The following is a 13332-nucleotide window of genomic DNA, read 5'->3' as shown; positions in this document are numbered from 1 at the left end:
CTAGGCGCAGACCACGGTAAGTTTAATTTTATTATCTTTCATGTCACTAACAAACTAACGCTTTTCTGAATACTAACGACTAAGGGTCTAACATTTCAGTGGTGTGGTGGTCGATCTCGCATCGCCTGATCCGATTTCTAAATCGAAAGAATCCTATCTCTAAACATTGCGTATGGTCCTTCTTCACTAAACGTACGCTCCTCTCAAACCTTACACGATAAGTAGTCATAGCATATATGTAATAAGTATGTATTTATGTATTTCTAAATATAAAACAGAGTTACAACTTGCAACCGGATTCAAGATGGAATATACGTCCGACCGCGCCAATATACGTCCCGGGCGACGATATAAGAAACGCTAGGACTCCAACGCCTCAAAATATACCTCATAGCTCGTCCCACTCTCAGAGTATAGCGTCGATGCATAGCTACAGAAATAATATCGAAGTTCCCAACGATTACCAGAACCTTCGTTCCCGTTCGCCATCTTGTTATTCGAACAAAATGGTGGCGTCCACTGGCACGAACGACTGGGCTTTAATGGCGAATGCGGGAGGCAATGTTTGGAAGGTGAGGGAGGGCCTAGCACTCGTAGAGTGAGATGATTCGCCTTGGTAAGATCTCGAACATCCAGATTTCACTTTTGGAGTGTTGAATAGTTTCTATTCAAAAAGGATATCCCAAATGGGCATTTCATAATGACGTGCTCGTTGTAATGTTACGTTTACCTTATATATACATATGTAATTTCCAGGATATTTCTATTGGTGGGGGAAATAACGAGATCTTACTCAAGTATTTGCATGAGCTAACTTAGCGTGGTTGCATGACTTCACTCGGCACATGTAAATAGCCCATCCCACCTCCTTCAGCTACCAACTATCACAAACCATTATATCTTAGTAACAACACGATGCGTTCGTATGTACAACTAGTCTACCATATGATTGTAAATGTACTGGAATAAGATATCTCATTACTTAAGTTCTACTAAATTGTTAATGTTTATAACCGAATTCAATCTTTAATTTTAATTTAGATTCACATGTAAAACGTGAATGTGGTTAAAGTACCTCTGTTATAATCACCATTCATTTGTGATATGTTTATTTGAGTATTCATTCAATGTTGTATTAAAATTAGGGATGCATCGATACGCCTTTTGGCGATGCCGATACTTTTATAGGATTATCTTCGATACTGATAATAAGGCTTATTGAATTTAAATTAAATTAAGGTAAAATATATCAAGTTTGGTTTATCGAGTAATAAATAAATTAAAATAACTGTTAATAATTAAAATTAACATTGATCAGATTTTTGGTTAATTTATTTAATTTGGTTACGAAAAAATACTACGCGCGATAGCAGTTAAAAGCCAACTGAAGTGCCTAGCGAAATGGAATACGCGGGGACAATGGGGGTGAGAGACAACAAACTGAATAAAACCCGGTAAACCCAAAGTATCATCCCGGATGCATCCCTAATTAAAATGTTATATAAGATTCTGGTTTTTTCACACAGTTTTAGTAAAAAGCTTTTGTTTATACACAGTAATAATTAATCTCTAGACGGCAACAAAGTATCGCTTTACTTACCTAGCTAATCAAAATTTTACCAGCATGTTCTTCAGTAAGTGCGGAACACAGTGAAATACAAATGTAATGTTTTTCAATTAATTGAGCTGTCTCCATCACCCAGAAATAAATCGAAAGTTTGAGAAAGACGCTAATATTTAATGAGTCCGTCATGAGTTTTAACATTATCTATAATACTGATAACTGTATATTATTAGTTATAACAATAGATGTCATATATACTGATACGAGAACATTTTATAGCGTACATAATGCGTACTGTATGTAATATACAGTATGTATTATAATTTATTTTAATCATATTAAATTTATCGTTATATTTGCAGAACACTTCTTCTAAACACCATCCGGGAAACTCTTCAACGTTACCTCATCATGACACGCTCTCTCGGCAACTTCAACAGAATCACATTCACAGCCCCTATGTCGAATGTGACGTTACGATGCCCCCTGGATCCCCCCGACATGCCGTCAAGGACGAAGAGTCCCCCCTTCATTATCCCCAAGGATATCAAACTACGCGAAGCTACAACCACGATTTTCGGAACCCCCACGTGTTTATGTCCCAACACTCACCCGGCAGCCAAGAGATGATCTTCAGAAAACACTACAAGGACGAGAATCGTCGCAAGCATCACCACCACCACGGAAGCCAAAACGTCAATCACACCTATTCGGAAATCGCCTCCCAACAAGGACGAATATACCGACGCGGTTCTGAGGAGTTCCGCGTCATTCAGGACGATCCAGTTTACGAGGAGATCGAACGTAACGAGACAATGATGTCCGATATGTCGGACGACAACTCTGTCCCCGACTGCAGACAGAACCCGGGACACCACGGATCCTCCGGATCTAAGTTTTTTGGGGACCATCGGCCGCTCATCTCGTACAGCCCCGGCGAGAGGCACCATCACGAGCAGGAGCACTACAAGTATGGCAAATGGGACACCCTGGAGAGGGCCTACGATCCGAGGCACGCGTACGAAAGCGGAAAGCTGATGCATCAGTACCACCAGCCGCAGGAGAACATGAGGGCGCTGGCTGCGGTCCTGAACGGGGAGAACAACGTGGTGTGCCACTTGGAGCCGCCCCACTCTTACGACGCGTACCCCCAGAGCGGCAACCCCAGGACTGTATCTCAGCCCAGTTTTTAAATTTTTCCTATGAATCCTCGAATCCTGTTTCTATTTTTGAGTGTTAGTGACTCGGAGTGAAGTGTACAGATATAGCGAATGATTTTTCTATGAGACTATGAGTAGTTTAGCCACGAGTGATAGTTCCCGTAGATACTTGCCATACCGCGGACTTTGTATTTATAGATATAGACGTAAACTAAAATCACTTTTCCACTGTGATCCTATTTAAGCGAAGGCTCAACTCTGTTGCGAACCACTTTTATTTTATACTTTGAGGTTTATTAGAGACTTGTACATACCTAGACTAGACGTGACTCCGGTGTGACCTTACTACTTCTACTGTATCGGTTCGAATCATGGCATTTGATAAATATCTGCATTTCTTATAGTAGGTATGAAAATCTGTGATGTTCATTTATATGCTTTAGATTAGGTTTTACGGACGTTCCGTCACTGCCATACGTTATATTTTGTGTGTTCGTTCGTTTCGGCAGCTTTTTATCGTTTCCAAAAATAATCCATCCGACCTACTTAGACTGACACCACTAATGTTGTGCACTCTTACCTTAGATTAGGATTTAAACATCTACCTATTGTAGAATTCTTTTAACGCCATGGATAACTGTTAATTTTAATATAATTAAGGAATTGTTTTAGGCACGAATACAATAACCTGTGTATTAATTAATTTCTTGTATATTTTGGATCGTAAGCAATATATTTAGACTGGAGTGTTGAGTGAATGTTTGGCTGATTCACTTTGAACAATAATTTATAAATTTAGCCAACATTGACTTTCCAAAAGGGGGAAATAAGAAAAATATCAAGGAAGGTTTTATATTTTGTATTTGGATATTACTAGTCTATTTCTCCCGTAATTGTACAGTGTCTTGTGTATTTCTGTTATTTTGTTTTGATTGTATTTTAATAACGTTATATTAATGTAGGACGAACAGAATGTGTACATAATTTAAAGTTTATATAATAAAGAGTGGCTGTTCTTTAAGGACGACCACGCAATTGATATATTTGTTTATTTTACTCCTTAGAATTACCAAATCAAATAATACCGACAAATTTTATCAAACTGTCAGTTCAAAAGATGACGCAGAATATAAATTTTATTGGTTGTAGAAGTTTCACAGATTTCGTATAAAAACTAAAATAACATTAGGAGATAATTTATTCAAAGAATGTTCTTTTATTTATATTAAAAACTATTATTATGTGTTTAAACGCAAGTATTTATCAAGTAGTAATAATTTCAACTCATCCAAAACAAAGATTATCTCGCAATACTGTCTATGGACATCTGAACTAAACTGTCATGAACATTATGACGTTATAGGTACTATTTCCGATAAACAGATGGCGCTAAATAGTATTGGGTTGATCTTGGGATTCAATTCAAAGCGAAATAATAATTGAGAATTGATAAACACTAATTACTGAACTTTTAAAACCATTTCCGATAAACAGATGGCGCTAAATAGTATTGGGTTGATCTTGGGGTTCAATTCAAAGCGAAATAATAATTGAGAATTGATAAACACTAATTACTGAACTTTTAAAACCATTTCCGATAAACAGATGGCGCTAAATAGTATTGGGTTGATCTTGGGATTCAATTCAAAGCGAAATAATAATTGTGAATTGATAAACACTAATAAAATTACTGAACTCTTAAACAAAAGTGTTGCCAGTCACAACTGTGAATGATTATTGTTGCAAATATAAAGCTATCTTCGACTCCACTCACTGACCGGCCGAAAGGCCTGTTGAAATGTCAGTAAGATGAGTTTGACAAAGATTAACATGTTGACGTAAAATATATCCGCGGTAAATGTGTTTAACTTCTGTGTGTAGAATGGAATCGCTTATACCGCAGTAGATAATACAGAGGCGCGTGTGTAAGGTCACTAATATCTGGATTTAAAGGGCTTAAAAAAACATTAGAGATCTTAAATCTCTGTTCTTTTTTACATTTACAATAGGTATCATGGTGCCATTATAACTAACATACGTCGTGTATTTTCTTTCAATACAATGTTTGTACTTCTTACATTGTATCATTTAATACATTTTTTCTCAGAGTGGTTGGCTGAAAGATCGACCGAAAGCGATAAGGCTAGTAGGCCCTCCTTTAATTTAATTATGTTCAATTTTTATATTGTCATGCAAAGAAGTATAATATAAAAAATGTTTGCCTTCTCCATATGAGCATTCAATTACGATAGTAATGCGAATAAAAATACATATTTAAAATGAATTGAAAATTTTATTTAAAAAACTTATAACACGACACTGTAGATTAATTTATTCGAAAATGTTTCCGAGATGTTGGTTCCCTACACCCTAAATTTTGTATAAAGATTTTTTGATCCAAACATACATCTAAAAGGACACATTTTCCTTTCTGTCCCAAAATGAGATCTAATTTTGAAATTTTCGCCCAAAAATTCTTAGTCCTAATACATAAAATCAATTCATCACGAAAGTAATACGTTTCACACAGGGTAGGTACACATATAATTAATGAAAATACATTTAAGCACCACCCGCTAAGCCTAAAGAGAAATAATTTTGAACGAGATCCAAACGACAAAAGAAATACATCAATTACATAGACTACCTAGCTACTTAAAATTAAATTTTGATGTACGGACCTAAAGGCACAAACGTTTCCACAATTCAAGAAGGTAATAAGCGTCGGTCACTTAACAGAGCAAATGTTTTCTATAAAAAAACAATGGTCATTGTTATTCGTTACATTCTTGGCACTACGCCTATTTTTACTGTTTGCGCCTGAATTTCAATTTTTCTACTTACTTAATCTAAAATTGTAAATGCAGTTTTGAGATAAGTCGAACATTCAAGCGGAGTAAAGTGAAGCTGGCTTATTTACAATTCATTCAAAACAATTTTACTACATTGATCGAAAAGAAAGCACACGAGAAAATCGGGGTTACAAAATACACACAACACACATCACAAAGAGTTCCCAGTCTCATCGGTTCACACCAATAAATTAGCCTTACTATGAGCATCCACAACTCTCTACCACCATGCCGGGAATCGTCCCATATATTATATTTAAATCGTGATCGAAATACAGCATTGAGATACTGCTCATCCGCCGTGGAGCACAGCAGGGGCCGCCACTACCCTGGGGCGCGACCAGGTGCACCAAATGCGTGTGGGGGTACTTTTGCAAGAAACTGTAGGGGCACTCTCCACTGCAATAGTTCGCGTCGTATTGCTTAGGCGCAATGATCCAATCCCAACCGAACTCCTCGAAGTTGACAGACAGAGGGTACCGACAGCAACGGACCTCTTTGGAGTTCTCTGTGCAGTCCATTCCGATCATCCGTCGCGTTCTCTTGTGCGAATTATCTCTTAGAGTTAGTTCTATGTAGGGCATCTGGAACAGAAATTATTTTTTACTACAGTGAATTTCTGCAAAAACAATCACTTAATATATATTCCTTAGTTTTATGTACGCCCAAATATTTGACAACCAATATATGTCAAGTCTTTTTCATTACTCACATTATTCAACGGTTTTAAAATCTTAAATACGCCATTTTCCGAATGTTGTACATATTATACCATGTCAAAGCGAAACTGTTATTTAAATACGTTCGTTAATTTAAGGGCATGAACATAAGATGTTTAACAATTAGAATTTGGCTCACGGATTTAATTTTTTGGAAACTTTTCTGATACAACCAATCAAAAACCGTAAAAATCCGTCCGTTCTCAAGTTATAAGTGTCTTAACAAACCCGACTTTGTATTATAATTAGTCTGGCCATAAATAATGTTACATAAAAACTTTTTTTTTCATCTTTTTAATTATTTTGAATTTGGAACACATATATTATTTTAAAAACTTCTATCAATTTTGCGCTATTTCACATATTTAGTTTCATTTCACACATAAAGTGTACGCTCACAGTTAAAAAGAAGCTGTTCAAGTGGTTGGAAAGGTACAACGTGGTCATCATCCTGCGTCAGAGATGGTTATGGTGGGGCGTGTCTTATCAAGGAGTCAGAACTACATACACTACATTTATGTGAATAAGGAGTGAAAACTTCAGCCAAAGTGTATCAAGATCCAGTCTTGGATCATGTAGTGAAACCTCTCAGCAAAATACTTTATAAAATAAACCGAGGACTTTCCAGCACGAACTACCCAAGCCTGACTTAAATAACGTTTCGGACTTTATAAGAGCTAATGACTGGCCCTCATCTAGCCCAAACCTCAACCTTTAGACTTCAAACTGTGGTCAGTTTTAGAGGACATGGCCTGCTCTAAACGACACGGCGACATTGAGTCTCTTTGGAGCAGTAACGAAATTTCCGTTGGAAACAGTGCGTAAATCCATAGATTCGTGGCCAAACAGATTAAAGACCTGTATCAAAGCCAAAGGTGGCCATTTCAAATAGAATATTGTTTTATTTTTTGCTGAGACTTTAATAAATATGTAGGTATACATTTGTAACATAACTTATGACTGGACTAGGTATATAAAGATTACTTTATCTAATGTTTTCTTCTTTGAGTGATAATATCACTAATAATTTTAACTTAAAAAAAAACAAATATTTTACTATTCTTGAGTTTGAAAATTATAAAACTTTAAATAAAAATTTTGGTGGAACTTTGAATATTAAACAAAAGCATCTTCGCTCAAAGCATACAGATCGCAATACAGCGAGGAAATGCTGCCATCATTAAAGGTACACAGCCACAGGGACCAGCCACTTAAAAAAAATTCAAAATAAATTCAAACAGATTAACCTGAAATATTCGATATCAGAACAGCTTTAAAAATAAACGACTTAAATACAGATTAATGGCGTAGAATGTGCGACAATGACCGTTACAATACAAATATGAATTAAAACACATCTTGAAACCAGATGTTATTCCTCTTTAGATTTACAAAACTATATGACCCACTTACAAATTTGATAATTATGTTATCACTGAATTTGGTAAATCATTATCATATTACTAAGCAAGGTTTGCAATACTTCCTGATTATATTTGGTGCAATGCGCAATTTCTTCCTTAGCAACTGATACTATAAAATTATTACTACTTGAGATATTTGATTCAATAACAATTTACGTAATTTTAATAAGCTACCTTGGTTATTTTTATAATAAAGTTTCAAACAAGAAATATTTTTTTTGCTTTTAGTGCATATGGGAAAAAGTATACATAAAAAGTTAATCGAAGAGAAGAACATCTACCAACATATATAAAAGTAACTAGCTTGTTGGTAATAAATATGCTCTTTGAGATACCGTTTTAACGCTGTAACACTGACGCTATGCTTTGACTGTATCCTGAAACCGATTTTATGTATGACTTTAGAATCTATGAAAAAACAGCTTAGACAAAAAACAATACGCGTCGATTAGACTCAAATATTTGGACCTCTGTGAAACAGGGCAAATCATTATTAGATAATTGTTCCTTATTGACACTTGACACGAATTGACCCCAAATCGAAAAACGCTAACAGAGTTACCAGAACAAAATCAGAAATTGTTGCGATAGCCATAAATATCAATTTATTTATAGACTATAAAAACACATTGATACCGTTTATCTTAAAGCAATTATGACTCACCACTGCGTTATTCGACTCCGAGCTGGGATGCGGTACAACCAAGTTTAATCTATTCTTCGAGTCTTGTACTCTCACAACTATTCCTAATGTCTCCCGTGGGAGTCTGAAGAACTCCGCTACCATGTTCGTCACGTTCGCTCTTACCCATGTTCCGTCTTGGAGCTCCTTTCCGGACAGTTTACTTGAGCTATCGGAGTAGGGCACTGAGGCTTTGCTGCCTTGGCTATTTCTCGTGATCCTATTGACCTGATAGTTGATGTGAAAGTGGTCGTCTGTTATTGTGATGTTCTGTCGTTCCAGCTCTTGAATGTGGATGTAAAGAAATGCTTCGTCTACTTCGTTTTCGAGAACTTTATCCGTAAACCTGAAGTTAATCACTTTCAGACCTTTGAAGTGGTTGTGGCGCCGCAGGTCTGAAATACAAAAGATTTTTAGAAAATGAAGTTATTATCTAGATAAATAGAGAGAGTTAAAGAGTAAAGCTATATAAAATAGTATAAATTTTAGTACGTTGATAAATTATTTGCGAATGTCGAGCAGTGATAGAGCCAAGTCTACATGTAGTAATTTAGCTTAACTCATAATGCCGCAAAATCCTTCCATTTTCACATTCACTCGAAGGTATGTAGAGTAAAAAGCCGCCACTCTTTAAACTACAACCAACCATACATAACTTATCAAAATTATTTTACGAGCATTACAAATTAAATTGATTTGTGTAATTTTAAAATCAATATTATTTAATATTAAAGATGGGGCCTTTAAGTCTGGAGTGTTATCTGAAACAAAAAATAATTATATTAGTAGTTGTTAAACCTTCTAATTATAAAAGTAAAAAAAATCGTTGTTTAATCCACCCATAAATAACAAAATTAAGTTAATTTCAATCATGACATACGGCGATAGAAAACATCGCGACTTTTAGAAGACTATCAAATCAACGTGTGGCAGATACATAAGGGTGATAATCTACATACAAAGATCTGAAATCTGAAGTCTCTAGTCTCTCTCTGAAGTCAAGAACCATAAAGCTTTTAGTACTACTGAATATATCCATGGCATCGAAGAACCTTAAACACTTCGCAAAAAACAACACAATCTCTAATCGATACAGCTAATAATACTTTTGATTTACGATTTTAACGTAATAATAAATCATAAGCGTTCTCAAATTCGCAAAGCAGGTGTAAAAGTTAAAAATATCGAGTTCGTTCATCCACAGAAGGCCGAACACCCACCCAAAACAATTTATTAAGAACATACCACTGATTGGCATTTTGTATACATATCTATCGTCGATTATTTAGAATTAAGCTCTGTTTGTTGGTATGTGTCGGCTAAGCCTGGCTTGTGTTAGACAATTAATAGTCTTGCAGTTTTCTTATTCATTTTGCGTGTATCAAGGTAAATGTTAACAAGTCAAATTTAGGCACAATATATGAATATCTAAGTTAAGCCATTCCATATCATATATGAGAGTTTGCAGAGTATGCTAGCTTGTTATAATGGTACTGTATGTATGTACAGTATATACTAGACAATTTGATGATATATATAATAAGTGGATTTATGTACATTTTAGCTTCGTATGGTGTGTATATTGTAAGTGTCATAAAACTAATGGTGCTAATAACTCAGAGTTTATTTCTTATAAAGAAAGAAACATTTCTTAAAGCATGAAAGTTTTAAACCCCATATAACTAATTCAATATTATTGCATTATATTATCTTAAGTTCTCTTTCTATTAAGGAAAATGGATTTGTATTAAATTATGATATGTTGCAAAAAATACATTTATTGGTTTAATTATTAGTGAAACTTGTACCTACTTGTGATGATATATTACATAAATGAAAACCATTTGTTCTTTGCACTCGAACCTGCAATGTTCGAGATCAATTTTGTTCAAAAAATAAGAAACTTTCAAAGAATGCGGCCATCAAAAATAGCACATGAAAATAGTTGACAACCCGTTGAAATTCTCAAATATTCGCACATGATATATTTCCGGGATATAACGATACGCTTTTAAGATTGTGATACCATGTACAATGACGTACATACAAAAATCATTATCGAAACGAAGTTAAAGATGTATTCTTTAGGCATTTTTGTATTCTGACCAAGAGTATCATCAGGTTGCCTGCCCTGTTCGAATCGTTTTAGGTAAGTTATTAATATTTAGTAATACAGCGGCGACCCTAAATGGAGTTTAACCCCAGGTGATACGGTCTTAGTAAAACAATTATTTTATTGTATTAAACACAGCCACGGCCTTTATTAAACACATTTCTTCAACTCCCCTGATAATATCATAGGTGGCCATAGCATATGTTGATCAGGGTTAATTACAACCCAAAACTCTCATGTCTATTGATTAAAATATTCAGGGGACAATACAACCCTATATGGTTATTGGCCTCAGAATTCTCTGTAGATTTTCTTTTTATAGACAAGTAGGTGATCATGGGATATTAATATCATGAATTATATGGGAGAAAATAAATAAAATAAAAATCACATCCTGACATATGTCATGTTTGGGTCATACGGTTTCCAAGTTTTCTTTCACCTTTCAAAGTGTTAATTGTATAAAATCCGTTGTTCCCCGGGATTAAAAGACACAACCTACACACTTTTTTCGTAAAATTTAAAGTACGGACCACTGAAATTGTACGGTAAAAAAATAAAAATATTTTCTTTAATGAAAACTTTTGTCATCTCCACGCAAAAATTTAAAAAATACGTTTATTGCTATACTTAACTAACAGGCGATTGAATTGTGTTTTACAAATTATTTAATATAACATTAATTATATTATACCACTTAAATTATGTGCTATAGTAATAGTATAATAGTGCTTTTTTTGTAATTTATGAAGTAACATATATTATTATACTGGATAAAAATCCATCCACACTAAATTTGACAATTTTTGACTCATTATACCTTCTCAGTAAAAATGTATTTGAAATAACCTAAAATATATAGATTTGTATTAAATTCAAACTTTCCAATTACCCTCCAACCAAACCATCACGATTAACACTGCACCAAAGATTTCGCTTTCCGACTTCCATTTTTGAATTTTTGAAACGCGCACGCCCCGTAACGGCCAGTATCGCACTGATATGTTCAAGAGATGAGCCCAAAGCCCATAGTGAAGTAAATCGCGTGGGCTAACAAGGAGATTCAATCATGTACTCACTAATCAAATTGCAATAAATAATAAACTTTAAAACCACTGTGTAAGTCTTATATTCAATTGGCGAACTCTCAATGCATGTACCTACTCATTTTTGTTTGATAAGAACGTTAATTATTTTTATTAAGCGTCTTGACAAGGGACATTTGTAATTTCGATAATATTCTTATCGTGGACGTAATTAAATCCTATTTAAATCTCATTTATGTTGATAACTAGTGACAAGCCCCTGCTTCGCACAGATGATAATCAGTATACAGTCGTTCTTTTTATATTATATTACAATATTTAGATTTGATGAAACATTTTTTTATTTATTTTAATTACATTCGTATTTTAAAACATTTAATTGGTACAATGTAATTAAACTTTAACATTTGAATATTATAATTAGAATATCGAAAATTGTAATTAATAACTATTTGTTGTATAACTATTTGTAATGAATACTATTTGTTTCATTAAAGCTTTCATAATTTAATTATATAAAGTAACGAATATTGGGCGGAAAAAATATTTTGTCAGAATACAATAATTATTTCATTTTGAATATTACTGCAGTGACTGCGACTATGGAAGACATCTTTGAACTCATCTCTTTAAGACTACTTAATTACTAATTAATCCACTGGAATGGGGATTAGATATTCTTTGGGAATAGAATAAAAGATAAAAATTTGGGTTTTGTTCGGTATGTTAAAGGTTGTGTCGCGAATGTGAGCCGAAATTAAAGTATAATTTTTTCTTCATACAAAGAATTCAGTTCGGTAAATTCGACGCTGACAATATTTTCTTATATATAGGTGTAATAATCAAATAGTTATTAAAAAATGAAATAAAAAATGCATAAGACATCTGCCCAAATTGATAGCGCTAATGGGTGACATTTGACTTTATATCTTAATACGTTTTAAGTACATTCGTTTTTAGTATTTAGATTATTTTACGAATAAAAGATATTTAAGAAAGCTTTGAAGGAGATTACGAGCTTACACTGTTACTTTATACTAGAATATCTAGACCATAAATAAAAAGTCTTGTTTGATTTGTTTATAAAACAAAAGATAAATAAAATTGTTATTACGAATCAAGGAGAATCTTATCACTGGAGAAAGTACTCAATGGTTCGCACAAAGTAGTGCAGCGGTCTCCTACGCCTGACCCTTGATCTCAAAGCTGCAACAACCTTGCCCCGCAACATTGACGGCTATTTCGATAACGATTGCAATATAAAGATTTGATAGTTCCAATTCAAATTTCGAGGTCAGCTTTTGGTCTTGGCCTCAGATTTCAAAATGAAACAGCGGATCCAAGTGGTTCATGAACCCCATGACCTAACCTGGACAGCGTCCGGCATTCACAAACGCTTAATTTATACTTTTATATAAGAGTTTTTGCTAGTGGATTCATAAAAAATAATCTATAACAGACGTCTTAAACTTTTGGGTTACGCCGGTTTCCCACGCTTGAGCACATGAAAATAATATATTTTGGTACGGGGTTTAAACTCAAAACCACTTTTCAACTAGACTAGTGTTTGATTTTTTAATCCCACTATTTATCGACATTTGCATAAAGGGACTAAAAATCTATTCGTATATTCAACGACAACGCAAACTCCACTAAATGTATTAACGGTAGCTATACCTATAGTAATAAAATAATCAGGATGTGAGCTGATCTGACGATGCTTTATAAACAGAGGTACATAGATTTCGGTAAGGTCACGGACCTCGAATGAC

General features: G+C 34.3%; 2 protein-coding genes across 4 annotated transcripts in view; one reads left to right on the top strand and one right to left on the bottom strand.

Moving 5' to 3' along the window:
* LOC123710567 (latrophilin Cirl) overlaps window positions 1-3735 on the top strand; it is a 264592-nt gene extending 260857 nt beyond the window's left edge. Inside the window, exons 23-24 of one of the 3 annotated variants that reach the window (XM_045662544.1) lie at window positions 279-572; window positions 1927-3735. In XM_045662544.1, coding sequence (XP_045518500.1) covers window positions 279-572; window positions 1927-2757 — 1125 coding nt within the window. In that variant the 3' untranslated portion in view covers window positions 2758-3735. The remainder of the gene's footprint in view (window positions 1-278; window positions 573-1926) is intronic. The other 2 variants (XM_045662545.1, XM_045662546.1) reach the window with 2 other exon arrangements.
* Window positions 3736-5001: 1266 nt separating this feature from the next.
* LOC123711164 (growth/differentiation factor 8-like) lies at window positions 5002-11549 on the bottom strand. The gene is made up of 3 exons (XM_045663611.1): window positions 11407-11549; window positions 8384-8796; window positions 5002-6160 (listed from the first exon to the last, which is right to left on the bottom strand). Exons 1-3 carry the CDS (start codon window positions 11420-11422, stop codon window positions 5777-5779), a joined length of 813 nt encoding a protein of 270 aa, XP_045519567.1. The 5' UTR covers window positions 11423-11549; the 3' UTR covers window positions 5002-5776.
* Between the last annotated feature and the right edge of the window lie 1783 nt (window positions 11550-13332).

This window comes from Pieris brassicae, chromosome 6, assembly GCF_905147105.1.
Source record: "Pieris brassicae chromosome 6, ilPieBrab1.1, whole genome shotgun sequence".
Taxonomy (NCBI): Eukaryota; Metazoa; Arthropoda; class Insecta; order Lepidoptera; family Pieridae; genus Pieris; species Pieris brassicae.
This window is presented reverse-complemented; position numbering and strand designations above follow the sequence as displayed.